Source organism: Papaver somniferum, unplaced genomic scaffold (assembly GCF_003573695.1).
Source record: "Papaver somniferum cultivar HN1 unplaced genomic scaffold, ASM357369v1 unplaced-scaffold_10, whole genome shotgun sequence".
NCBI lineage: Eukaryota > Viridiplantae > Streptophyta > Magnoliopsida > Ranunculales > Papaveraceae > Papaver > Papaver somniferum.
The window spans coordinates 11,859,997-11,887,116 of record NW_020618825.1 but is presented as its reverse complement, the minus strand read 5'-3'; the positions used below and the strand labels follow the sequence as shown (position 1 = coordinate 11,887,116).

Genomic DNA, 27,120 nt, shown 5'->3' with positions numbered 1-27,120 from the left:
CGCAACAAAGCACGAGCATCAGTGTGAGGAACTTGGCTATAATTACATCAAGCTGTTTGGCAAGTAATTTTGTTATGTGGTTGTACTATTCAGCCACTTAAGGTTGTTCTCTTCAGCCGCATACGTGAATTAGTTAGTAGTAAGTTCTGCTTGAGAATCCAAGTGTTTCATTTTTCTGTAGCAGTAGTGAGCTTTTGTTGTTAGAAAATGACGATAATAATAATAATAATAACGGGCCCTAGCTCATCTGGTCAACCCCGTTCTTCAAAGGTGATGCGTTCCAGGAGGTCCCAGGTTCGAGTTTTCGATGGCGTAACATTGCAGGAATTAACACGGAAGGTGTTGTTAGCTTGCCCCCTTGTGCCATAATCTCGCCCCCAGTCCGCCGTTTCGGCTCCCCTTGGCAAGGTTACCCATGAGGTCCGCTGGTAGGCTATCACATCAACCTGTTCAATTAATGTAGTAGTATGTCGTTTGAGCCTAGCTTGTTAGGTTTCCAACTAGTTTCATGTAATCATCGTTCTCCCATTAATGAAAAAAATAAAATAATAATAATATAATAATAATAATAACGGGCCCTAGCTCAGCTGGTCAACCCCGTTCTTCAAAGGTGATGCGTTCCAGGAGGTCCCAGGTTCGAGTCTTCGATGGCGTAACATTGCAGGAATTAACATGGAAGGTGTTGTTAGCTTGCCCCCCTTGTGCCACAATCTCGCCCCCCAGTCCGCCGTTTCGGCTCCCCTTGGCAAGGATACCCATGAGGCCCGCTGGTAGGCTAGCACAGCAACCTGTTCAATTAATATAATAGTATGTCTTTGGAGCCTAGCTTGTTAGGCTTCCAACTAGTTTCATGTAATCATCGTTCTCCCATTAATAGAAATAATTTATAATAATAATAATAATAATACAGACCTGACTGACCCCTACTTCAAAGTTGGGTCATCTCTTCTCTTACCAATTATGATGCTAAAAGAACCAAAAAGAAAAGCCTAAACCCCCAAAAAAAGAAGAAACAAAAATGTACAAGAATAGGTTACATATGTCGTGAATAACTAGCACCACCAACGGCAGCTGATGATCCCTGTGAAAATCCGTTTGAGACTTTTGGAGGTTTCCTCCGGTTGTAGTTTATGCTGCAATGGGGGCAAATGTACTCTAGACCATCTGTCTTCGCATAATCCTGTTACATAACCAAAATTAAATATCCATTGATTCGAAGGAGAAGATAAACAACGCATTAAGCAAAAAAAAAAATGTGTCGTTTTTTATAGTGTCAATTTACCTTGAAGGCGCCAAGGCCCTGCCGTCTGTCACAGCCAAAGTGCGCCCACTCACCACACATTCCACAGTTCACCCAATCACCAGCTGCGCTACTGCAGAAGTTTCATAAAATCCAAATGTCAGCAAATATATGAGAGAAGAATGCATTAAATTACAGAGTGAGAGAAAACAAACCTGTGACATAACAAGCAACACTCTCCATCAACGTCATCATGCGCCAATTCATATTCCAAAAGATATGTTTCATAATGTCTTTTGAGTGTGTTCCCAACACCCTGGCATAGATCAAAAGGATGATGTGCGTAAATAAACACATAAAACTAAGATATAATAGATTAGATGGTAGACAGACAAAGTTGAAGCAGATACCGTCATTCTGTTTGTAACTGTGTGGTTACGCATCTTCGAGAAAACCTGGCCTTTCCAGTTGATGCCATTTCCAACATGAAAACCTCCTCTTGAAACAACCTAAACATGGATTACAAAAATGAAAAGGTTGATGCACTACAAAAAGTAGACCCAAAAGAGTTTCACAACTTGCCCCAAAATGGTAGAGGCTTACACCAACAAACCAAATGGAGAAACATCAGCTCACCTCTCTATACAAGCTGAACAGGTCCAGACGTTTTGCGTTAAGTATGGCTTCTGGGAACTCAGCAACTCCGCCTTGTGGAACCAGACGACTATGTCCCCGAAGCATGAGAAATTGCATCACGTCTCTTAGAAATTCTTCCTGAAAGTTAGCCAAATATTAGACAAAAAACCATGGCAGGAAAGGCATTTTGTCATTAGTATTTTTGTCTCATAATGTTTTTTATTCCCATTTTTTGGATACGACATGGACACTTAACTGGTCGGTATCACACAATATAGGCAAATAGAAAAAGGAAAATGGTATAGTCGACAGGTGTTTGTAAATCATGAAAACAGGTACCAGTAAAACTAACCTCTGAGCAAATTGTAATTGGAGATCGGCCACAACCATGTTTCTTTAGGGGTATGGGATTCAGGGATATAATTTGATGAGCTTGGTGTAAAGAGGTTGATGCTGTTTTCCGATGTGTTGGAGCATGTCCACCGCTATTATGCTTAGCAGAGGAAACAATTGGCAACGTGGACTTCGGTGGAGGCATATGAAATGCATCACCCACCTCAGGGATTCCTACAAATGGCTGCATCTTGTGCTGACGGGTATGAGGGATTGGCCTCATTGCAGCAATTTTTACTTTCTTTCTGAGAGGCACTATGGGCCTACAAACATCAATTCGTCTCGCCTCCTTATTTTCATCCTCCTCTATTTTTGGTTCCTGACATGGCTCAGACCTCTTACGGCTGGGAGCAGGTGGTTTCAACCAGTTCGGGAGACAATTAGGGACAGCAATTTCGGGATAGGATTCTTTGCCTTGCCTTGCACAAAAGAAAAGAAGGCGTTCCGCATCATCTTTCTCGAATGAAGCAACTGATGACCCCTGAATGCTAGCTATCCCAAGGCTAACAAAACTGCGATAAGTTACTTGTGGTGCTAGCTGCCTAAGAACCTGCAAAAACACACCCAAAGAACACATTAAAAGAAATCTCAGGATGGATAACTGGAGAGAACAACAGAAACACAGTGTTGGAATAAATACATACCTGGGAAGCCCAAGCTGGAACTTTCATGCAAACTTCAAACACAGCTGCGCCACAAGCAACTGCAGCAGAACGTCGAGGCTCAGATAGAGATGGTTTGCTTTCCTCCGAATCTGGTGGTGCATGGACAAGTTGACTCTTCTCGATAACTTCATTTTTTATATGACTCTCTAACAGCTGAGCATTATTATATCGAGAATATCAGTTTCTCATGAATATTTCACCAACACGTAAGGAAAAGGTTGTTTGCACTGGTTACCTGATCATCGAAACAGGTCTGTGCGCTACCAGACACTAAGAGAGAAATATGAGCAGAACTGCAAGTTGATACATCGCATCGCATGGTCACGACTCCACGAGAAAAAGCCGCTGCCTGAAGTGGAGGTGGTGGGGCACTGCCAAAAATTTAAGACCAGTTAATTAGTTGAACTTACTGCACTGTGCTAAGAGAATCATAAATTACATTAAAGCGGAAAAATTCAGTACATCTAAAAGTGCTGATGACTCACCTTACACGATTATGAAGCTTACTGCCACGCATCTGGAACAGGAAGAAGAATGTCATCAAAATAAGTAATATAAAGAGAAGTTAAAAACTAATAAATAAATGATCTGGTTTATATAAATGTCGGTTAGTTGACAGAGCAAACCAGTACCAGCATAATGCGTCAAAAGGCAGAACTGAAGTTTAAAATCCTTGATGGTCATCAACAGATAAAAAAGAAGGTGATTAACAGCATACTTACTTCAATGTTCAGGAGGGCATTGAGACCATCCTCAAGTGATCCGAGTAAGCATGCGTCCTGAAATTAAGGCAACCTCATAAGTTAGTTTTTTTGTAAAAATGCCTTCTTGGACATCAAGTTCATCATATTCATTCCATATTAGAAAGTGACCCTCTATAACTCACCAAAGTGCGCGGAAGCCCGCAAACAAGAAATCTCACGTTAACTTCATCATCATATATTTTTATTGCAGGAAGAGAACCAGAATCTTCTCCTTCTCTTTCTTCATCTTCTTCTTCGCCTTCACCTGCACCATTCTCCATTGGTGGAACAGTGACCTTTGGAGGGTCTCCAAGAAGTCGTGGTCCCAGCTTCCCACTGTTATTTTGGTTGTTAGCTGGCAACATTTGATTATTTCGTCCACAATATAGCCTAAATGATGCATGGGCAAGTTGGAAAGCATCCCATGTATGACTGCACGAACTGAAATCCACAAACAGAACAAAATCATTCTCATGCACATTATGATCACATGGCATGACTCTGTGTCTTAACAGGAACAAAACCATCTGTAGGGTGAAAGGATATTATCGATCGAAGAGGGAAATACATTTAAACCCACCATCCTAACAAGGTGGGACAACTTATGGCACAGTGAGCAAGTAAATGTGAATACCTTTGTACCACTGAGAGTAATGCATCGCGAAAATGGGAAGCTGCATAACAAGAGAGCCCATTCTTCCAGTATATCACATAAGGAATCCCCTGCAGAAGAGACACTTCCAAATTAAGAGACAGATTGTTCTCCAGAACCTAACGTCTGTTTACTCGGAAAAGAGAATAAGTATAGTTAAGATTACCTTTGAGTAAAGTGCCTCCGCAAGCTTTTCACCATCTGGGATCTCCAAATAAACCTTCACCAAATTTCAATATGTTAAATCTATTAGACCATCGAGATATATGGAAAGACCACAGGACCCGAGTAAACAATAAAGAAAGCAGTTACAAGATATACAGAGAACAACCAGAAATTCAAGATTGTGAGATTACAAACTTGGGGAAGCAGGTCTATTAACTATTAAGAAATATGTGCTTTATCTGTGCATAGGTTTAAAGGTTCCCATTCCGAAACACACTTTTCCATACGAGTTGCAGACATATCCATATCTCAATCCAGAGTTGCAAGAAAATCTACCATTAAGAATGACAAACTTGGCAATGGAGGTGGTTAAGGTGCAACTTTCATTTAAACACAGCTCAGCATAACCTAGTTGTGACTGGTTAAGGATGTATACATCCTAAACATACAATTCTGGTAAAAATGTCATGCAGCGCATCCGCCCTGTAGATAAATGAACATTCTGAAACACAAACTAAGTTACCCGATCACAACCAACCTAGCCACAAACTCAAGACACAACAACTTGCATACTGCACATTAGTACTTTATAGAACTACATTGTACATAAAACAAACTCTACACAAGAGAAAGGAGATTATCATTCACTCACAGTGGTGGGCATAGTAGAATCAAACAGCTCAGTTATCGCTTCCACAGATGACAAATCAACATTTCCCCATACCAAAGAGCCAATTTCTTTATTATCCGAATGTTGCTCTCCCTGCAAGTACACAATGCCCGGCTCTGTTGTCTTGACAACTTGTTTAAATTCATCAACCTTTGGGTTTACTAATGTCTGAACCTGAGAAAACCAAAACACAAAAGTTAACCACAATTAACAAAATGCACTAAAATTACAACCATATATGGGAAAGACATTTCACCTCTAGACGCCCCGAAGAAACAAGCTCCGGAATAGGATACTTGGAACCATTCTCTGAAACTACTTCATGTTTTGCAGTATTAGGGCTAGTTCCACAGAAAACAGCAAGTAGACCACAAGTAGTTTTCGAAGCTCCTGTAACTGGTAACATCATGAACACATTACAAAACTCAAAACCCCCAAATTTTCAACCCTAATTCCAATCTGGGGCACTCCAAAACTTCAACCAGACAACCCTAATTTCATCACCAACTTCAAAATTTACACCTCCCACACCAAGATCGAACACACTCAGAACCTCAAAATTTCTTCAAAACAAAGAAAACCCAGAAATCAAATACGAAAAAGAACCCAAATTAAGCTACTTTTCAGAAGCTAATCGAATCAAAAACACCTAAAATCAGAGCTCAAAATCGTGCGTTTGATCGAAATCAACGAGAATATAACGAAAAATCAAAACTTAAGTATGCCCCAAGTTGAGAAATCATACAAATCGAAGAAACCCTAACCTTCTATCAGAAATCGAAACCGACTATACTAAAAGACTTTGAGATGGAGAGAGAGGAAGAGCGAAAACAAAAATAATAGAAAAAAAAAAAGGAAGAAACCCTAATAAAAATCTTAATAATAATAAGTCACCTTTTTCTAAAAATCTAAAAATTATTTCTAGTTTGTCAGTTGTACACCAAGAATTTACATTAATTGGAATATTGGATTGGGGATACACTAAATAAGTAAGTTCTTGAATTAAAAAAAAAATTACATCTTTTTGGGGGTCAAGACATTAAAAATTTATGTGACAGTAAGACATCAAAAATGTACGTTTGATTTTTGAAGAAAAAGTTTATGATTTTCTTTGGATTGAATATGAAATTGTTGCAACTTGGAAGTGGGTTTTAAGATGGGTCGGATTTGTTTGATCCATATTTAATAAATTTGATACTTTTTTATTCGATTCATGACTACTACTGTTATGTTTGTTCCCTTTGAATACTAATCACATGAACACACTCTCTTTGGTTCTTACTTCCTTTGGTTCTTACTTCATGATATAGAATAAAGTTGTTTGTGTGGGTCCAACGAAAGAGAAAGGTAAAAATATCGTTTGGTCCTTTTTAAGATGGGCCCATGTCTATTTAGGCCTTTCGGAAAACGCCTTTGTTGTTTGGTCCATAATTATTTAAAAATATAAAACAGACAGAAGTACCCTTTCGTGTTAATTTTTACTTATTTTCTTGTAGCAGTTCATTCGTCAAAATAAATTCCTGTTAATTTCTACTTATTTTTTCAGAAAACATATAAACCAGAGTTCATTCCAGAAATGAACTCCATATAAAAAGCTAAAAAAACAGAGTTCATTCCAGAAATGAACTCCATATAAAAACAGAGTTCATTCCAGAAATGAACTCCATATAAAAAACTAAAAAAACAGAGTTCATTCCAGAAATGAACTCCATATAAAAATAGAGTTCATTCCAGGAATGAACTCCATATAAAAACCTAAAAAATAGAGTTCATTCCAGAAATGAACTCCATATAAAAGCAGAGTTCATTACAGGAATGAACTCCACATAAAAAGCTAAAAAAACAGAGTTCATTCCAGAAATGAACTCCATATAAAAACAGAGTTCATTCCAGGAATGAACTACATATAAAAACAGAGTTCATTTATATAAAAACAGAGTTCATTTCAGTAATGAAGTTCATTTCAGTAATGAAGTTCATTCCAGGAATGAAGTTCATCATAAGCAGCAGCAACAACAACAACAAAACTCATAAATCTTCATCTTCAACATTAGCAACAGATTTCTAGGGTTTGACGAGTTCATCTTCATCATCATCTCCAATCACAACAACATCAAGAAACCAAAAACCTAATTAAATCTTTAACAACATCAGATCTATGTTGAGTTCGTCTTCATCATCATCACCAACTCGAGCAACAAACATCAAAACGATGAAGAAGACGAAAGAAAATCAAGAACAGGGATCCGAGATGAAGATTCAAGATTATATTCGTTTTCTTCATTGTTTTTTTCTTCTTCATCATACACAGCAGCAGAAACTTCAAAACACCATCGTCTTCATCATCAAACACAGCAACAACATCTTCAAAACTGAGTTCGTCGTCTTCAACAGCATCTTCATCTTCGTCGTTTTCATCATCTTTATATGATTCATCGTCTTCATCATCTCTGCAAATCGTATTCATCATCTCTGAAAATCAAAATGCTAGAAAAAAACACAAATCTTCATTATTTCTTTGCAGCAGCAGGAAAAAAAGAGAGGAGAGAAACTAGATCTGAAAATAAAGAGGAGAGAGAAAGTAAATCTGAGAATGAGATATTTTCTATTAAATTTTTGTATATACATGGTCACCTTAGGACCAAACCATTATTTTTTATGGCCAAACAATAATATAAGGGTATTTCTGCCACTACAAGATGACATTTACATCATCCATGACATCACCCTAGGACCAAAATATAATTTTTAGGACCAAACTATAATTTGTATTGCCAAATAGGACCAAACAGACAACTGACTAGGTCAATTGGACTAGACTCTCTCTAATATATTATTTATAGGACCAATTGATATTTCCTACAAAGAGAAATTGCAATAGTGTGGGTCCTACAAGATTAGTGTTGTTCACTGTGTGTTTTTATCGTCCCACAATGATTTTACCAGTGTATTATAGTGATATAAGTAGAATTGAAACATTTTGAGACAGGAAAACTAACAGGGAGGTAGCCAAATGAAATTTCAAATTACTTCTGGGGAGTTCCCAAATCTATTGTTATTCCATTGAGATTTTTGGAGAGTCTCTCAATGTCTCTTGTTACTGGTTAGAGACTTTTTTAAGTCATTTAAATTCTCCGAAACTCCATGTGTATTGGATTATGATTTCGTAAGAGATACTCAAACACTCTTGTTATTCGAAATAGAATTGAAAGTCATGGATTTGTAATTTTCAGAGATTTGGAGAGACTTTTTTTGAAAAATAGGCATGGTAGAAGTCTCTCCCCAAGAGGTGATATTTTGGGAGACTTGAGAATTTGAGAATTTTCTAATAAAAAAAAGGGGAATTTTGGTAAACATCATAGCCGAGATAACCCTGTTAACGGAATGGTGGAGGGTTCCATTTTTTTGTCTTTCTTGTAATCTTGTGTTGCCTTTATAACCACCTCTGAACTATATGAATAAAAAAAAAAAGTAAAAACTATCGCATACAATATCATGGACAGCAAATAAAATGTGGGACGAGTGGAATAAAGAGAATGGAAATTCAGGCATAAAACAACTATGATGAGATTTATTTAGAAAATGAACACATATTTCATTAGTTTTTTTTTCATTTTCATTAGGTATTCATGGTACTTTAATGAACATTGTAATGTGGATAAAAAAAAATTGGTAGACATATTGAATTTTTCAAGAGATATTATACATTTTTTGTCTCAACAAGTTACAAAGACTCTCTACAAATCTCATTTTTTTGTCTCCACAAGTCACAAAGACTCTCTGAAATACTCTCAGAGAATCACTAAAAGTCTCTAGATTTTCAGAGAATCTCCGGGAGTCACTCAAACTAAAAATCTATAGAAGTCCATTGAAATCTCGTTTGACTACCCCCTGTAAGATTAAAGGAGTAAGAGTGATTTTAAACTGACCAGAGTTTTATCGTCCAAAATTATGTTGAGAATTATAGGTTTGCTAAGGTAGCGACTCTAACATTAGGAGAAATGAAATTTGGAATTTGGGATCACCATTATTTTACACCGGATAATCTCTTGGATTTTTTCTCATCCAATCTATCATTTTCGAAGAAGAATCGTACATTTTCTTAAATACAAATCAGTCAAGAAGTAGTAACAGATAAATTTTGGCTCACGTGACAAACAATGAGGGCCAGAAGTATACTCGATCATCTAAAATTGGGGATGTAAGTCAGAATCAAGTCACAATGTGAAATCAAGGTGTCCAAGTAGACGATCCACAAGTATAAGATCACAAAATAGGTTTTGGGTCACAAAGACATATTTTGGCTCAACCATCGACGAGAGAGTAAATTTACGATAAAACAATCCAAAAATAAATTAATAGAATAGTATTTATAATGTTAGAGTAAAATTTATTACCTTTGCGGCAGAAACCCTTGCATCCCATGAATATCCGAAACCAATAAATATGGATCGATCGTTTGGAGCATCTCAAGGATTCTCATTCTTCTTTGGAGGCATCAACTCTCAATGACTTGTCTTGTTGTAGCCTTTGGTAGATACTTCTTCTTCTGCTTTTTCCTCCTAGCTATGCCTTTACCCTTATTAACAATAACGACACTTGTTTCGGGCACTTCTTCTCGTTCAATCTCTGGATTTGGTTATGTAACAACCAATGCAAATTCTCTTCCTTCATCCACCTTCCCTTCCTCCACCAGTGACAACTTCACCTTCACTTCCTCCATCTGGGTCCTTGCATTAGCACCCAATGGTTTTCCATGACGAGGTTATGGAGTAGGGATGTTAGAAGGTGTTACTTCTTATGAACTTTTCTACCTCTTTTCATTTCCCCTGTTCAATATATGCATTTAATAAATTTGAACACAAATCAAATCATATACAAAACAGTATTCAAATCAATACAAACAAGGCTAAAACATGGAGTGAAAAAAACTAGTAATAACGGTTGGGAAACTGGACGCGACCAAGCCGTAACATAAAACGCGACCAGGAAATGTTAACATTCCCATCTACAACCCAATTTTATGGACGTAAAGGAATCAACCAAGCCGTAACATAAAAAACGGTTAGGATACAAAAATAACGACTATGTTTCTTAAATAACGGTTAGAAACAACCTTTCCGTAAACCCTACCGCTACAGAACAAGATACAACTACGAATAACCTCGTCGTATGATAGAAACTGTGGTGTGGAAATATCAATTCCCACCCGTAGCAACACAATTATGGATGGGAGTTCTTTGTTTCCCAGTCGTGTTCTCAAATTACGGTTGGAAAAACAAGAACTCCCATCCGTATACAGTTTTTGAAACTGTTTTCCAAGACCTAAATTTTTCGGAATGGAGTAAACAATCATATAAATTCATAAAGAATATTGGGTTTTCCAATTCATACCTTATAGCAGTCATATCAGACATATCGGCGCCTGCTTCATCTCCTTCATTCACTACCTCATGATCTTCAGTTGCATCTTTACTTGAAGATGATGAATTTTCGTCTTCACTATCATATATAGAAAGAATTTAATCGACAATGAAATTTTTTTGAATCAACGATTAATCGTGTCGAAATGAAGAAACGAAGAAATAGAGGAAAGAAGAAAAAGGAGATGGTGAGACGTTTTTTTTTTTGTTGTTTTGTTTTTAATTAATTTAGATTAATTAGTGGAAAGGTAACAGGGGAATAAGTAATACTTATTGGGGGTATTTTTGAACTTTTACATACATTAGGTCCCCATCCTTCACCCACCCATATCCATATTTTGGACATTTTAATCCAATACAGCCCCCAAAACCCAAAGGGTGACGTCCCAATAATAGGATTCATAAAATTGTGTGGGTCCTATAAAAGAGAAACTACATTATTGTGGGATCCATAAAATTGAATTTGATTTTTATCTATAAGAAAATTGGTGATGAGAGTTTCAGACTCAAGTCATTGGTATCATCATCACTCGATGATTTTACCAATTTATTATAATGACATTGGCATAATTGAGAAATTTTGAAACAAGAAAACTAAGGATTAAAGGAGTAAGAGTGATTCTAAACTGACCTAGATTTTTATCCTCCAAAATTCCATCAGAGAATCAAAGGTTTCCTAAGAAAGCAACTCTAGCATTAGAAAAAGTGAGGAGAATTTTAGAACTTGCTCACCGTTCTCTTATACAGGATAATATCTGGGATTCTTTGTCATCCAATCTATCATTTTCAAAGGAGTAATCCTAGATTTTTATACAATCAGTCAAGACGTAATAGCACCTACATTTTCGTTCATGCACTACACCAAATTCAGGATATAGCAACTCAGATTCACAACAGAAGTGTAGCTGTTGCGAATTTTCAGTTGCGAATTTCTGTTGCTAAATATTCGCGACAGCTCATTGCGATTCGCAACTGTTTTTATTTCACGCATGTGAGCTAAGCGTGTGGCAGTAAACAGCCAGAAACACTTTTTTTACTGATTTGTTTCAGGCATGCGAATCGTCCGTGTGCATAATCGATATTATCCTTGGAAAATATCTTCTCATCCTCAGAAAAACAGAAACACACTGGTCCCCTCTCTCTCTGTGAACTCTCCCGCCATTAATCTGAAGAAGATCTCTCCCGCCATTGAAACTCTCCCCACCTTGAATCCAGCTTTGTGTATTTTGGTATTTCTTTGTTTATATCTATTAATGATGCTATTTCTGTTAGGGGTTGGTAGATTAATGGTTAGGGTTTTGTGTATTTGGTGTTAAATCGAGTTTTCCCGTATCTATATTCTCTAAATTAAGACCCTAATTTCGTTGGAAATAGATACCCTATTTTCAGAGGAAACCAGTAGATCTGAATTTCATTTTAGATTTGGAAAGAAATTAGGGTTTTGATTTGGGGGTTTTGTTAGAGTTTCTCTAAATCGTGTTTGTTTAAATTTTTAATGAATTTTCTTTTGATTTCATACAAAGTTCTTTACGTTGGGTTTGATTTTGTACAAACTTTATCAGGTCAAGTTAGGGTTTACAAATTTTTTTCATCTTTATCTTTCAGTGTTTGATTTTATGGATATAGTGTTTTAATTATCATTTGTTTTTCTATTGTAACAATCAGTAGAAGCCCATTCAGCATATTCACTGGCATTTGTTGAAGATCCTCAGGTATAACTTCTCCCTCATTTTGTTGTTAATGAAGTTACAAAAAGTCATTTTGTTGTCACTGCTAAATTTGTCCTCCTCCTCATTTTATCTACATTCCAGAATGAGCAATTTATTGAATTATGAACTTCGTGATGTTATGACTTATGAATATGTAATGGTAAAAAAATATCTATAAAACTAATTTGAATTAAGCAATCTTTGTATCTTTAATTCTTTTTAGAAGTTTCTTTGGTATCTTTCTGGAATCAAGTGTATAATAGTAAGACTGTAAGAGGCGTGTACTTGTGAACGGATACTGGTTTGGTGTGCTTTTAGTTGGTGAATCCTGCTATCATCTTTGTTTCTTTAAGTGTGTAGGGATTCAGTTTGCTATGAATTGATATTATGAGTCTAAGTATCAACAAAATTTGAAACCTAGTTTCCTTGCATTAGCCGCGGATATGTATTAGATGTAGTATGATAATTTCCGATCGGACGCTAATTATTTGTTGGTCATTGCTGGATCTTTTAAGTGTCACAAAGTGTATGTACTATACCATTACTTCCATGATATGTTATTCCAACTTCAGTAGTTTAACGGAATCTGTCATAATGTAAAACTGTGTAATCTGTAACTCACTTCTTTAAAACTTCTCTTAATTGGGTCTAGTAATATTGGTTGGTTGCGATGTTGGGCCATTTAATGTAGTTCTTGCAGCTGCACAAAGTTTCTAAAGATATAGCAGTGATGTTACGTTGGTATAACTTCAATTCTAGGATAAAATGGGTGATATAGCTTGATGGATAGGTATTCATGTCAAGGCCCCTGTTGAGATTTTTGTTTATGGTATATGCCATTTCAAGCTTTAACTCTTGATTTTTGTTTATGGTTTCTTGAATGATATGATTATGGAAGACTTAGCTGTTGTGGGTGTAATCCTGGTTCGATTGGGGTTGTTGTCGGCCATTTCACGTAGCTCTGGAAGCTGCAGAAAGCTGCTAAAGAGATGACAGTGATGTTAGCTAGGTAGAACTTCAGGTCTATGACAAAATGGGTGTATAGCTTGGCAGATAGGTATTCATAGAAAGACCCTTGTTGATATTTTTGTATTGTGATATTTCCCGTGTTAAAACCTCGGGGTGTTCACTTATTCAAATTGCTGATATGGGTTACTGTCTTGCCCTGATTCCTTCTCTGCGACACAAGTGTTTTACTCAAAGGATCTAACTGATGTAGGATGGTCTTTGGTCTTGCATTCACCGCAAGCCGTAACTACCGCAGTAGATTCCTTTGAATTTCCAACTAGTTACCAGTCAGCTCTTACTAACAATGAGAGTTTAGAAAAACTTATGTGCTGAAATATAGTTTAAAATGATGTCTGCTTTCATTGCGACGTATGCTCTTTTTCTAATTCTGATAAAGTTTGTTTACTTGAAAAATTGGGTTGGTCTGTTTATGTGGATGGTGACAAGGTTGATAGGTTTTGTATCTTTCACATATAGGGGATGTATGATCCATGGAGGAGACGTAAGTATGAGTTACGAAAAGCCTATTATGATCCATATGATACACATGAAGAAAGGATGATACATGTTGTGAAGTGCCAGTAGCCACCCGTGGAAAATCAATTCCTGGTAAGTACATTTGATTATGCTTGCATTCAGTCACCTCAATTTGTTGATATTAACCTTCAATTACACTTTTTTGCAAGGTAATGCTGTTGGTGACCTTCCTCTGGTAAGTTTATGTTGGATATAATGTGCAGTCTTTGGAACACATGATGGTTAGTGTTGGACCCAAGTTTTCCTCTCCCTTCACAAGCAATTGTAATTTTTACGCTGTCTTCCTTCTCTTATCTCATGTCTACTAGAAAATCTAATGTGTAATTTGTTTCCAGGATATCAAACTAGCTACACATACACACATGCGAAGGTGCCAGAGTGAACCAAAAAAGGCTATGCAGGTCACATTCTGAATGGCTTATAATCATCATTTAAGTCCTGTATGAGTGGGGTACGCGATTTTCTCAATGCAGTATGCTATTTCTTTGTTTGCGTATTAATGCATGTACCACCAAACTAAAAATTCGATTAACAGAACTTGCAGGATTTGGATTCTGATCGGTCACCTGACATCCTTCGATCACATAAGTCTCGAATTTTGAAGGTAATTATCAACTTATATATTTGATAATGCATTATCTAAGATCATAAAGGTAATTCTTCATTGTGTGTTCTCAATTTTCCTTGTTTTTTAGGTATCAGACCAGATGTGGAAGCTAATAAAAGATATCGCCTAGAAAGGGGGAAGAAATGGTTAAGTTGCCTCTGTGTATTGCAAACATGGTATGTCAGGTAATTGATCTGAGACTTTACATACTATCTCTTTTGTCATTTTGATGAAGAATTGACAGGTTGTTCTTGTGTTACTTTGTTTTTTTTACTGTTTTCTTTCAATGTTTGTAATTTTCTAATTCCTTACATTTTGGATACTGTTGGAGTAGTAACTTAAACATTGGTGGTGGGTGTAATCCTTTTGGACTAGATTTTCATGGTAGTATTGGAATCTTAGGTAGTAGTGCTTGCATATCAGCTCAATGCAGGGTCATCGTATTGTGTCGAAGTTCGGCATTTTGTAAATATGGACCACAGTCATTCAACTAATGACTCCCCTTTCCAAACTTGTTAAATAGGTGGCCGTCAAGCCCGTGTTGTTCAACAACATAGATGATTTGTCTAAAGCAGTTTCTTTCTTAGTGAGTTTAATTAAGTTATAAGTTTTGCCGACTCTATCTCATAAGATAGGCATAGCTCGGTTTTCACCTCATCGAGTTGCTTTGATTTGATATTGTGTATATTTCTTGTTTCAGAAAGAATCTCAATTATCCTTGGAACAGAAGCAGGTTAGTGTCAGATCTGAAGTCTGTAGATTGCAATTTTGCAGATCTATAAGAGTGAGTAATTCAAAGTGAAACCATTGAGATGCTTATGCTTAAGTGACAAATGTCGTCGAAAATGAATTGATATCAGGTGCTTCATTCAGGTTACAAACATGTATCTCTTCTTGAAATCTAGGTTGTCCCTTGACGCAGAAAATTGTATCTTATACACTCACTATGCTTCTGAAACTAAGTTAGAATCTTTGTGTAATCTAGAGAAAACTAAGTTGTTCCCTTATTTTTTCTTTCATGTATGATTCACATATCATTATCAATATGAGTGGTGCAGAATGTGATTGGCTTGATACTTTGGTTGCTTGATTGATTGAATCAGGGTTATGGGGTATTTGCAGGATAAAATAGAATGGGATGGGGGGATTTTTGATGTGATTCGTAGATAATGGTAAAAGTGGTTCGATTCTCAGACTTGTGAAGGATATTAATTAGACTTAAATTCTAATATTAAAATAGAAAAACTCACTAAAAATTATAGCAAACTCAATCAAAGTTGATATCAATATTAAAAGAACACTGAGGCTAAGATTCCACTATTTTTCAAATTCAAAGTGATTTAATCCAATATTTATATTCATGCAATTTTTTTGTTCAATTTGATTCTTACTATTGCAACAAGTAGATTTTCAAAAACAATAATCGTAAATACCAATCATGAAGCGTCAAGAGTCAATAAACTAAGCATACTCCATCAAAATAGATCACAATCACTCAAATAAAAATCATATTCAATAATAGTCCAAGGCAAATAATCATAATAATAATTGCAATAAATTAAATTAAATAGATTTTACCGCTTTTTGTTGGAAAAATAGCTTCCTCTATCGCCTCATCAATGCGGTTTAGCTCCTCATATCAAAAACAGGATCAAAATAATAAATCATGGCTCAAAAGGTGGTTTTATTGAAGAGAATATATGAAACAGCAGATCTGCAACGGTGTATAGATGTTAAAAAGTCACCGTTACAGTTGGGGTTGCAATACTGAAGATATACGTTACTAATCAACTGTTACAGGATCAGAAATTTAAGACCCTAGAATACGACTGCCCTGCACAACTTAATGTTCTTCAGCTGTTAAACAACGACACTGTTCTGTGACTGTTTCTCGTGCGTCAATGTTCTTCGCGTTCTTCCTCTTCAGCAGCAGCAGCAGAAACAGAGTTTGATAAAACTTTGATTTCTTCTTCTCTAGCTCTCCTTAGGTCCCCAAACTCTCGACACCCCTTCTATATGACCCAAACAATCTATTTTTTTTATCAAAAATACCGATTAAATCTCTCCCAAATCTTACAAAATCTCTTTCCTTCTCTTCACGGCCAAGTTGCGGCAATTTCTTGTTTTAGAATTTCTACGCGTTTCCGAGCTTTCCTTTTTATTCTAAACTCTTCCTTAGATAGATACAAATCTTTGGGAAGGTTTACAGCACTTTAATCTCTCTAAAATTTCCTAAAACAGGTCACACACGTGACTTTCCATATTTTCTGTTGTGATAGAAATCCGTCGATTGAGCCCAGTCTAATCGATTTCAACACCCATATCAGTTTCCTAGACCCATAAGGAGTCTATCATATGAAAATCAGAGGTTTAATCGACCTCAAACTCCTCCAAATCAGGAACCCTAAAATCTGTTCTTCAGTGCACCTACTTTCCCGCCAAAACTTGGTTTTTGAAATGTTGAAGATGGTTGCCCCTTATCCAGGGTAGGGGTGCAATTAGCAGCTGCCTGGAAATGGGATGCCCCTTAGTAATTAGGTTACCCCTTATCCAAAGTGAGAGTCCGAATAGCAAATGTCCTCCGGGTGCTTTCCGACAACTTTTCGAGCCAATTTTTTCCAAAAATGTTTATTGGCCAAAAATACCTACAAATAAATAAAACACCATAATAAGTACAAAAATGAGCCCTAACAATATATAGAATCGAGACAAATCAGACACAAAAATGTGTCTATCAAATACCCCCAAACCTATTATTTGCTAGTCCTCGAGCAAAAATAAAATACAAATAAAATCCTAACTCACTGTCGCAGGCATCGTCGATTGCATTTAGCGTATGCAATAAGCCTTTAAACCCCTAGGTGTCCCTAGTGGCGGAGTGTTGTCTCCGGAGGGCTTACCATAGGTATACCCACAAAACCTTTATACTCCAGACCCTAGCTATCTACACAAAACCTTGGAAGGCACTAAAGAATCTCCTTGGTTGGAATACTTATTGACTACAGGAGGAAATAACCTGATGCGAAATTCCAATTGCTATACACGAGTTCGCACTCAAGCATACTAAAATTCATATGAAGTGACAGAGCTCTACTCAGATAGTCGCACTATGGACATCAATATCCGGAGTCAAAACTAATCACATGGATATATCAAGAAGATGGATATAGCAAAACATAGATGGTTTTGATGTTTACTAGGTGAACGGTGTTTCTCATATCTGTCTGTAGGCCTCCGCCAAAATGAACCTATCCTAATGGACTGAGATACCGGTCTGACTAATATCAACACACTGGCATATATAAGGGTATCATTGGTCGATAATCTTAACTCTAGGTCAACACAGCTGACATATACAAGGGTTCCAGTGGTCGACTGTATTGAATTTATTCCAGTTGGTCTGATGGTCTGGTCTCTTTTTCTTCTTCTTTTTTTTTTTTTTTTTTTTTGTATCTCAATCACTCTAGTTCAGCCTGGCATTGGTAACAACTTGAATCGTGAGCCCCACCTAATCACTTAGAGAAACATAGTTTAAAAACAAAACAAAATAAAAACAGAAGTGAAAAGGACTCAACGAGATATGGTGAAACTATCATGTTATTTCTAACACCTGAGCTCTGTGCTTTTATGAATAGACTCTTTAGATGTTGCCATCTAGTCAGATTGGTTCCTCAACTCCTACAACCAAAATGCTTCCATCCACTTAGATTGGTTAGTGTCATCCTTAATAGGGATAAATTTCCAGGCTCTGGAGTTTATTTATTGCAACGAAAAGGTAACAAAAAGTTCTACCCCACCCCCAAACTTAAATCTAACATTGTCCTCAATGTTTCTAATCTAAGAACAGTACCAAAAATATAAGTAACATGAGGAAATAGTAAAGAGAGAAGTCGGAAAGATAGTACCTGGGTGAAGAGTAACCAAAAACCTACAAAAATATTATACAACATACAAATTCGCCTCGATGGTCAATCAAGGTAAACAGGGTCCACCAGAGGGACCTCCTCAACATCACCTGTAGGAAAAGGCTCTAAAAAGGGCTTCAAGCGCTGACCGTTAACCTCGAAGAACTACTACCATCTGGTGTCTCAATCTCAACAGCGACATGAGGAAAAAAAGTACAGACCATAAAAGGACCGGTCCACCGAGAGCGCAACTTCCCGGGGAATAGATGCAAACGAGTGTGGTAGGCTTTAAGAGTGTAAAATAAGAGCAAGAAAGAAGCCTACTTGTTATACCTGCAAGTGCACAGGGTCTGTTGTAGTAGATGTGTGCAAGTCAGGGTCGAACCACAGAGACTAGGTGTGTGTGATTGAAGGTTTCCTAGCTAAGCTAGATCTCTAAGTGTAGCAGTGGCAGTGAGCTAATGAAACAAAGGCAATGATCCTAAGGCAGTGAAGTGACAGCAAAGAAGTAAAGGGAATCAAATAAAAACAAGGAACAGTAAAGGAAAGAGGGATTTTGGGTGAAGACTAGGGATTAGATTCCACCATTTCACCTAGACTAAGTTATCCTAGTTCCATATAAATCTTGTCCCTTGTATAGTTATCAGTGAGCTTCTTGGCTCAACTGACTAACTAGATGGCAGTGGAGGTTCTATGCCTGCTGCTCATCAAAGGGTTGGGTTAGAAAGGAAGCTAAAGGCACTAAGATAATTCTAATCCTAGTAGTAGTTGGGGCTCTCACACTGCAACTACCCACAGAGAAGCCACTTAGGTGTTTTAACAACCTAAAGGATGTTCTAATCACAACTAAAGTATTCATCCTAAGTACTAATTGTCTGATTTAGAGTACAACTAGTCAGAGGATTCATAACAGACAATTAAGCATGAGTTGTAGCACAATCACATGGTGATGTTCTAACTACAATGCATACATGATATGCACTGTGAGAGCAAAATGTAAAGTGCTTTGATTAAGACTATCCTAAACATTTCAAGCACAACAAGAATTATGTTTATAACTGAATGAAACTTAGCAATGGATCAAAGGGTTTCCTCATCACCCTAGTTATGAGCTTAGAACATGGAAATTACACTTGAAACAACATTGCATTCAAACAAAACATGAACTGAAGACATTTGAGGAACTGGCTAGTCCAGTCCTCTTGGGTGAAGCTCTGGCTAGCCCAGGCATCGTTACAACACACACCCACAACCCATATTTATACCCAAATTAATCAATTAGGGTTTACAGAGAAAATCCCCAAATTAAACAGTTGAAATTAGGGTTTTTACAAAAAGCAAAATTGACATACCTAACTCTCTGAAATCACTCAATCTTCTTCGACCCATGCCTTTATTCCTTCTCCCGCGTCTACCCATGCTCTAATTACAACTCTATTTCAACCTATTCTACCAATTTCACATCTAGGGTTCATGAGATTGGTGAGGCGTGAAATTGGTGGAATAGAAGTCTATAGAGTTGGTGAAAGTGGTAGTGATGATGGGTTTTAGGGTTGGTGTGTTATGATGAAGGATGGTGGTGGTTGAGAGGCTGCAGACGGAGTTGGTGGTATTGGCAGCGACGACATGGGAGGGAATGGGTGAAGAAGATGGAAGAAGAAAGTTTGGATCGATAGTTTTAGGGTTAAGGCATGTATGGCTAATGGGTATAGAATTGGGTATTAGGGTGTTGAGCGGTTGCATCAAGTCTCGATGATTCGCGAAGCTGAGCCGTGGGATGCGGAAATGATAGATTGATCTAACGGCTACAAGTGAAGAGACTGGTATCGACCGTCGGATTTCTAATACAACGAAACTGACGGCTCAAGATGGATTTAGGTGCTGTAGTGTTAGACATGAGCTTCAGACTTTGATGTACTGGCGATGATGCGACCATTGGATTCAGATGTGATCCAATTTGACGGTTGGCGAAGTAGACGGGTATGGATATTGGAAATGGGTTTGGGTGAGGTTTTTGGGCCTTGGGTATGCCAAGCCCATATCTTCTTTAAGGACAATTCTTCCTCTTCAAGCCCACTTCCAGTTGATCCGGCTCTTGCAAACATCATTCTTCGCTGCCTTTCTGCGGGAGTCTTTGCCGTTTCTTTGTTATTTTCGCTCCGTGAGTTAACCAGGCTTTATTTAGTACCTAAAAATGCAAAATTAATTAAGAAAAGTATTTATTCTTGAAAACAATGAAAATACAGAATATGGGATAAAATGTAGAATTAATGCACAAAAGATGAGTTAAATGCCAAGAAAAATATATAGAAATATGCACTTTTTAGCACTCATCAAATACCCCCAAACCTGAATTTTACTTGTCCTCAAGTAAAACAAAACTAAGGAAATCCTACCTATACCACTGTCGCTGGTCTCTCGAATGCATTTAGCGTATGCACTAAGCCTTTTAAACCACTAAGTGTCCCTAGTGGACGAGTGAAGTCTCGTGAAGGTTTGCTTAGAACGTACCTACAAAGTTCTAGGACAAAATATAAGCTCAGACTCCATGAAATGTGACATGTGCAAGACAGTAGAAGCTCACAGCAAAATGGAGATGTCAATCTAGCTATCAAAGACACAATCCTAGCACTGATAACAAATAAAGACATGTGATAAGAGTGTAAAGTGTATCTACACATGCGTAAAGAAAGATCAGATGTTATGACTACTAATCACCAAGAGATAGTTTCTCAGGCTAAGAACCGAGGTAGAAATCTAGCTAGCTGTCCGGACTTTACGAGAATTGTGAATGAGTTGGAGGTATTTCACAATTACTCGCGTTGTACATCACTGGCATGCACCCTTCCTTGCTTACTATAATACAACAAAAGATGACTCTTTACATGACTCTTATTTACATTGACTACTCTCTTTTATTTTTGGAACAAGAGAGGATGGAATTGATAAATACTTGATTTTTTTTTGATATTATTTTTTTTGATACTTTTCTGAATATATACATCGTTTTTTTTTTCTTTTTTTTTTTTTTTTCAAAAAGAAGGAGTTATGTTTTTAATTATATAGCATGTTATCGTGGTGTCTACTCTATACCCCCAAACCTAAACTAAACATTGTCCTCAATGTTTCAAAAGATGGATAAAATTATACGACAACATACGAATATGACCATGCTGAGTAGAGAAAAAGGAAAGAGAATACCCGGATGTCGGCGAAAGCAAGATTAGAATTCCGTTACTCAAGGAAAAAATCCAACATATTTCAGCCGAGATCATATTGGATTAGCAAAATATATACAAAAGGAACAAAAGGGTTTTTAAAATTTTTATCTACTGGATTATATACAAAAAATTCACCATACACTAACAATCTAAAGAGTTGAGGATCAACCCAAAAGACGAAGTGTAGACATTTCAACAGCTTCACACAATAATAATATGATAGGCATGCAAGTGAAGCTGTGAAACAAAATGAGCTACCCCCAAACCTGGATTTTTCAACAGATAAAATTTTGGATACAAAATCTCGCAGTTTTGGGGGTTCATCATGCACAAGGTCTAGCTCGAAATGAACTTTGCTAGGGACGGGCAAACATGCTAATTCCAACTGTGGCTCCTCAAAGATATTATACTTAGATGCAAAATAGTCCAAAAGGACTTGGGAAGCACACAGTTCCAAACCTAGGTTGGGAATTTTCAGAAAAGTTGGTTTGACAATATCGGTACAAACCAAATCTAGGTTGGGTGGAAGGCCATTAGATTGTGACTCAGGCAGGACGATAGGCACATCATTATTAATCAAATCAATATCTCCTAAGTCTTCTACAAGTGTCACAACATGCTCACATTTATCAAATAAATTAGCAAGCCCACAATCAGAATCAACATCATCAACAGATTTATTCTCATGCATCGGAAAATCAGGAGAAATATCACAATGTGACCTAGGTGGAGAATCAGACACATCAAATATATTTTCATGCATAATAACATTAGTGTCTACAGAAGATTCAACTATTCCTATGTCATGCTCATCTTCACAGAATAATTGTACGAATCTCATGTCAATATCAAAATCATATGAATTACAATGAGTATTAGAAAAAACAACATTCATGAAGGTCGAGGGCGAGAAGCCATATGTTATTGAACCAACAGGTTCCACAATATTTTTATGTTCTTCTAACATATCATCATAATCATCATCATGGTAGCATGCATATTGGTCCTCATTAACAGTGGTGGTGTCATTAGTCGATTCATGTTCCTCTAAATTAGGTTCATATTCAACATCATTTACATGAATGGGACTAGACACTTCATTAGGGACAACATACATTTCCTCATGAATTTCCTCCTTTTGTAGGTGAAGCAAAATCTGATCTAAATATGCCTGAATTCGTGATGTAGATCTATCGAAGTTTTGCTCACTGAGTCTGAAAGCTTCTGTGGTGGAGTCTAAATTCATGGTAGTACAAAATTCTTCATGTTCAAATTGTGGTGATTGGTACATGTGTGCATGGTCATTAGGGTTTATAAAAGATTGATCGCAACCCTCAAAGGTTTGATTATGGTCCCAATGACTACCAGCCTCACAATTTATGGGCATTTCATACCTTGGATTTTCTCTAGATTGCAAAATATGACAATTCTCAACAAGGTGGTCTAAACTACCACATGCGGGACATGCATAGATTTCAGGTTGCCTAAGAAAATTAGATGTGACAGATTCCTCGTGTGATTGCATTTCTAAAGCTGCGATTCGAGCTTCTAATTGATCCACAAGAGATGATTGTGTGAGTGAGGCATTAGAAAAATGTTCATTTTCACGTTGTGGCGAACGATGCATGTGCGAATAGTCAGTAGGGTTCATGTATTGAAGCTCGGGACTTTGAAAATGTCCATAATAATTCCTATAACTATTGGCATCATGGTCTATGGGAGGCTCATGACGTGAAGTATGTCCATACGCAAGTTCTCTAAGGGATTTGTTGTATTCCCCAACTGTAGACCAAGATCTAGACATGATTGGGCTCAAAAGCTAAGTAACTATATTACAAAGCCCAAAATTTGGTTTTTAATGGGTTTGGATTTTTAGGAAAAATTTGGTTTTTATGGGTAACATTTGGTTTTGTCGGGTTTGAAAAAGAAATTTGGTTTTTAATGGGTTTTAGAAAATTTGGACTTAATGGGAAAAGAAAACACTTTGGTTTATTGGGTTTTGAAAACTTTGGTTTTATGGGATAAAAGGCCAAGCCCACTGTTGGGTTTTGGAAAAATTGTTGTGAAACAGGGCCCAACTCTCGGCCTAGAGTTTGGGTACACGGCCCACTAACGACTTCAGCAAGCCCAGAAACTAACGAAGCCCAGCTGAGTTCTGGGTTTTCAGTGACTGAAGTGTGAGGCCCAACTGGGTTTTTGGCTGTTGGGCTCTCAGTTTGTTGAAGGACAAGGCCCACTATGGCTTTTGAAAACGTTTTAAAAATGGTGTTGGGTCAAGCCCACAGGTAATTAATTACAAACCCAACAGAAAATATACGCCCAAACATTGGGTTTAATATTACAGGCCCACAAGAAAAACGGAAGCCCACAGTTTGGGTTCTCTTAATGGGTTTATACTTACCTTTGAAGCACAGCCCATCTGTTCAGTTTGGTTGCAAAAGCCCAGTTGGGCTTTGGATCACAGCAACAGCAGCTCCAGCAGGAGGTAGCAGCAGCTTGCCTTTGCACAGCAGCAACAGCTAAGGCACAGCAGCAGGACCAGGAGCAGCAGCAGGAGAAGCAGCTCAGCAGCAACAACAGCACCACAAGTTCAGCAGCACCACAAGCAGTTGCTGAACAGGGGAAATGTTGCAGGCTTGGCAGTAGAAGCTCTATTTGGGCTTCACAGCAGCACCAGAGGTTTGTTCTCAGACTCACAGCAAGGTCACAGTACCTGGTCACTCAACAAAAATGTCAAGGACAGCAAAGAAAGGCAGTGAACAAGAACTGTAACGCAAGATTGACTGCAAGAATGTAAAGATGACTAATATGCAAATATGATATGCAATCAGGACAGCAAGATGCAATGAGTATGCAATGCAAAGATGAATATGCAGTAATGAATGCAAGTTATGATGAGATAAATGCTTACACTAAATGATTATACTAAATGCAAGATATGCAAGTGAATAGCAGCAAAAGAAAGCAAGGAAAAACAGCAACCACACAATGTCAAGTCCCCGGCAACGGCGCCAAAAACTTGGTAGGCTTTTAAGAGTGTATAATAAGAGCAAGAAAGAAGCCTACTTGTTATACCTGCAAGTGCACAGGGTCTGTTGTAGTAGATGTGTGCAAGTCAGGGTCGAACCACAGAGACTAGGTGTGTGTGATTGAAGGTTTCCTAGCTAAGCTAGATCTCTAAGTGTAGCAGTGGCAGTGAGCTAATGAAGCAAAGGCAATGAGCCTAAGGCAGTGAAGTGACAGCAAAGAAGTAAAGGGAATCAAATAAAAACAAGAAACAGTAAAGGAAAGAAGGAATTTGGGTGAAGACTAGGGATTAGATTCCACCATTTCACCTAGACTAAGTTATCCTAGTTCCACATAAATCTTGTCCCTTGTATAGTTATCAGTGAGCTTCTTGGCTCAACTGACTAACTAGATGGCAGTGGAGGTTCTATGCCTGCTGCTCATCAAAGGGTTGGGTTAGAAAGGAAGCTAAAGGCACTAAGATAATTCTAATCCTAGTAGTAGTTGGGGCTCTCACACTGCAACTACCCACAGAGAAGCCACTTAGGTGTTTTAACAACCTAAAGGATGGTCTAATCACAACTAAAGTATTCATCCTAAGTACTAATTGTCTGATTTAAAGTACAACTAGTCAGAGGATTCATAACAGACGATTAAGCCTGATCTGTAGCACAATCACATGGTGGTGTTCTAACTACAATGCATACATGATATGCACTGTGAGAGCAAAATGTAAAGTGCTTTGATTAAGACTATCCTAAACATTTCATGCACAACAAGAATTATGTTTATAACTGAATGAAACTTAGCAATGGCTCAAAGGGTTTCCTCATCACCCTAGTTATGAGCTTAGAACATGGAAATTACACTTGAAACAACATTGCATTCAAACAAAACATGAACTGAAGACAGTTGAGGAACTGGCTAGTCCAGTCCTCTTGGGTGAAGCTCTGGCTAGCCCAGGCAACGTTACAACACACACCAACAACCCATATTTATACCCAAATTAATCAATTAGGGTTTACAGAGAAAATCCCCAAATTAAACAGTTGAAATTAGGGTTTTTACAAAAAGCAAAATTGACATACCTAACTCTCTGAAATCACTCAATCTTCTTCGACCCATGCCTTTATTCCTTCTCCCGCGTCTACCCATGCTCTAATTACAACTCTATTTCAACCTATTCTACCAATTTCACATCTAGGGTTCATGAGATTGGTGAGGCGTGAAATTGGTGGAATAGAAGTCTATAGAGTTGGTGAAAGTGGTAGTGATGATGGGTTTTAGGGTTGGTGTGTTATGATGAAGGATGGTGGTGGTTGAGAGGCTGCAGACGGAGTTGGTGGTATTGGCAGCGACGGCATGGGAGGGAATGGGTGAAGAAGATGGAAGAAGAAAGTTTGGATCGATAGTTTTAGGGTTAAGGCATGTATGGCTAATGGGTATAGAATTGGGTATTAGGGTGTTGAGCGGTTGCATCAAGTCTCGATGATTCGCGAAGCTGAGCCGTGGGATGCGGAAATGATAGATTGATCTAACGGCTACAAGTGAAGAGACTGGTATCGACCGTCGGATTTCTAATACAACGAAACTGACGGCTCAAGATGGATTTAGGTGCTGTAGTGTTAGACAGGAGCTTCAGACTTTGATGTACTGGCGATGATGCGACCATTGGATTCAGATGTGATCCAATCTGACGGCTAGCGAAGGAGACGGGTATGGATATTGGAAATGGGTTTGGGTGAGGGTTTTGGGCCTTGGGTATGCCAAGCCCATATCTTCTTTAAGGACAATTCTTCCTCTTCAATCCCACTTCCAGTTGATCCGGCTCTTGCAAACATCATTTTTCGCTGCCTTTCTGCGGGAGTCTTTGCCGTTTCTTTGTTATTTTCGCTCCGTGAGTTAACCAGGCTTTATTTAGTACCTAAAAATTCAAAATTAATTAAGAAAAGTATTTATTCTTGAAAACAATGAAAATACAGAATATGGGATAAAATGTAGAATTAATGCACAAAAGATGAGTTAAATGCCAAGAAAAATATATAGAAATATGCACTTTTTAGCACTCATCAAATACCCCCAAACCTGAATTTTACTTGTCCTCAAGTAAAACAAAACTAAGGAAATCCTACCTATACCACTGTCGCTGGTCTCTCGAATGCATTTAGCGTATGCACTAAGCCTTTTAAACCACTAAGTGTCCCTAGTGGACGAGTGAAGTCTCGTGAAGGTTTGCTTAGAACGTACCTACAAAGTTCTAGGACAAAATATAAGCTCAGATTCCATGAAATGTGACATGTGCAAGACAGTAGAAGCTCACAGCAAAATGGAGATGTCAATCTAGCTATCAAAGGCACAATCCTAGCACTGATAAAAAATAAAGACATGTGATAAGAGCGTAAAGTGTATCTACACATGTGTAAAGAAAGATCAGATGTTATGACTACTCATCACCAAGAGATAGTTTCTCAGACTAAGAACCGAGGTCGAAATCTAGCTAGCTGTCCGGAATTTATGAGAATTGTGAATGAGTTGGAGGT

General features: G+C 37.6%; 1 protein-coding gene and 1 long non-coding RNA gene across 4 annotated transcripts; one reads left to right on the top strand and one right to left on the bottom strand.

Moving 5' to 3' along the window:
• Positions 1 to 865: 865 nt before the first annotated feature.
• LOC113326723 (AT-rich interactive domain-containing protein 4-like) lies at positions 866 to 6,375 on the bottom strand. The gene is made up of 15 exons (XM_026574388.1): positions 5,421 to 6,375; positions 5,147 to 5,338; positions 4,496 to 4,549; positions 4,312 to 4,400; positions 3,821 to 4,118; positions 3,657 to 3,713; positions 3,420 to 3,451; positions 3,170 to 3,305; positions 2,914 to 3,087; positions 2,229 to 2,819; positions 1,877 to 2,014; positions 1,651 to 1,749; positions 1,456 to 1,556; positions 1,283 to 1,373; positions 866 to 1,180 (listed from the first exon to the last, which is right to left on the bottom strand). Exons 1-15 carry the CDS (start codon positions 5,571 to 5,573, stop codon positions 1,034 to 1,036), a joined length of 2,352 nt encoding a protein of 783 aa, XP_026430173.1. The 5' UTR covers positions 5,574 to 6,375; the 3' UTR covers positions 866 to 1,033.
• A 5,331-nt stretch (positions 6,376 to 11,706) lies between these two features.
• LOC113326951 lies at positions 11,707 to 15,522 on the top strand. 3 transcript variants are annotated; one of them, XR_003348631.1, is made up of 8 exons: positions 11,707 to 11,816; positions 12,256 to 12,299; positions 13,782 to 13,913; positions 13,991 to 14,062; positions 14,177 to 14,292; positions 14,377 to 14,445; positions 14,537 to 14,633; positions 15,149 to 15,522. It is a non-coding gene; the product is annotated as an uncharacterized LOC113326951 (long non-coding RNA). The 3 variants fall into 3 exon arrangements; XR_003348632.1 differs by having other exon boundaries at positions 11,713 to 11,816; positions 12,253 to 12,299; XR_003348633.1 differs by lacking the exons at positions 11,707 to 11,816; positions 12,256 to 12,299 and adding an exon at positions 12,437 to 13,353.
• The last annotated feature ends 11,598 nt before the right edge of the window (positions 15,523 to 27,120 follow it).

Coding starts and splice junctions, on each gene's coding strand:
- LOC113326723 (XM_026574388.1), bottom strand. CDS start 5,573: ATGATGTTACCAGTTACAGGAGCTTCGAAAACTACTTGTGGTCTACTT. Junction 3,306..3,419: donor AAGCTTCATAATCGTGTAAG/GTGAGTCATCAG, acceptor AATTTTTGGCAG/TGCCCCACCACCTCCACTTC. Junction 1,750..1,876: donor TGTTCAGCTTGTATAGAGAG/GTGAGCTGATGT, acceptor ATCCATGTTTAG/GTTGTTTCAAGAGGAGGTTT.